At 48.0% G+C, this 1,489-nt stretch overlaps 2 protein-coding genes across 2 annotated transcripts; both read left to right on the forward strand.

Annotated features, from left to right (window-relative positions):
• Positions 1-172: 172 nt before the first annotated feature.
• Pmar_PMAR016936 (hypothetical protein) lies at positions 173-472 on the forward strand (the record flags this gene model as incomplete). The annotated part of the gene is made up of 2 exons (XM_002775343.1): positions 173-415; positions 451-472. Coding segments are annotated over 2 exons (265 nt in total), but the record flags the coding sequence as incomplete, so codon positions are not given.
• Positions 473-1,068: 596 nt separating this feature from the next.
• Positions 1,069-1,251, forward strand: Pmar_PMAR016937 (hypothetical protein; the record flags this gene model as incomplete). The annotated part of the gene is made up of 1 exon (XM_002775344.1): positions 1,069-1,251. One exon carries the CDS (start codon positions 1,069-1,071, stop codon positions 1,249-1,251), a length of 183 nt encoding a protein of 60 aa, XP_002775390.1.
• Positions 1,252-1,489: the final 238 nt, after the last annotated feature.

The raw sequence follows: 1,489 nt of genomic DNA on the forward strand, positions 1-1,489 counted from the left end.
TTGAGACGTGTCACCGCGCGACCCCTAGTCACGCGTTTTGTCCGGTTTTACTTTTAGCAATTTATTGCGGTCCTTGATAATATGCATCTGCACTTCGCGCTTATAGTGTGTGTTTTCCAGTGTATCGGAGTGTAAGGCCAGTCGGACTTTCACAAGGTGATTGCGTAATCAGGTATTCAGCTAAGGAGACAAGCGGACTAGGAGGTACAGAGGTATTGGGCGCGGGCCATGAGGATGGTGATCATGTCTACTTTGACGAGAATGATGACGTAGATGATGATGAGCACAAGGACTCAGTAGAAGAAACACCGAAGGAGCCAGTGAAAGGAACACCGAGTAAAGAGGATAATGAGCTCCCTGAAGATGATAGGAAGAGTAAAGCCAACGATCAGCCTATTGAGAAGAAGCCTGCGAGGTATACTTGGAGGGCTGATCGTTCACGCGCCCTAGATGTTGTGTCTCCCCGCAGTGACCCTTTGAGTTTGAGGATGCTCGATGACGAAGCAGAGGCCGGGGAAAGACAGTCGAATTTGCTGTCACTAGCAGGCAGCTTCATTAACCGCGCCTACATGCGGCTTGGCTTTGTGGGAATATTACGCTCGTGAGGAACGGATAGGTGTTGTCGTAGCGAGAGAGAATGGCCTCAGATATGAACTGCAGATTGAAAAGCAATTGAACGTACTCAATGCTGTGACGGAGCAGATCATAGTAACTCACTGGCCAGTTATAGGCGTCTTAGAATGCGGCCGGGGTTTGTTTGGATAAGTGCAGCAAATAGGCTCAGCCGATTGAGAGGATTCCTGTGTGAATCACGAAACCATGGCTGATGTTTCCTCTCTCTGATTTTGAGAGTTCGAAGGTCAGCGAAATCAATATGACTCGATTGACGACGTTTTACAAGCATTCTGAAGTCCATAGTTATAATCTCAAATATCTCAAAAACATAAGTTCCCTGACATCCATTCTCCTGATCAGGCTCAAGGGGAGGCTTGGATAGATGAGCTCAAGACTTTCCCGGAGGTTCGACCTGGCCTTTTTCCTCTCGCTTAACTCTCTGGTGGTGTTTAGATGCAGAACGAAGTTATCGCTCGCCACAAGGATTCTCTCGAGGATGTTAGGGAGAGATTCGAGCGGGTTATGCCGAGATCTGGGAGTGAAGCCGTTCCTGATGAAAAAACTGATGAGGCTACTGAGGAAGGGGACACACAGGATATGCCTGGGCACGACATGGATGTAGACGAAGATGAGTGAGAGAGCATCGTTGAGAGCCGGTCTTGAGCTGTTGGCCATGCCTATATGCACTACATGCTGCTTTCCTGATATTAGTGTTGTGTTGAACGGAATTTGGTATAGTTTTTCTCGAATCTAGTTTCACCGAACCCGGGTTACTTTCCGATAACGGTTTCTGCGGCATTGGAAGCATGGCGAGGATTCGATCTTCTACCCAGTATGCGTTGTCACTTTTGAAGAAACGCGATGATGCGCTTTA

Source organism: Perkinsus marinus (genome assembly GCF_000006405.1).
Source record: "Perkinsus marinus ATCC 50983 genomic scaffold scf_1104296955918, whole genome shotgun sequence".
Taxonomy (NCBI): domain Eukaryota; phylum Perkinsozoa; order Perkinsida; family Perkinsidae; genus Perkinsus; species Perkinsus marinus.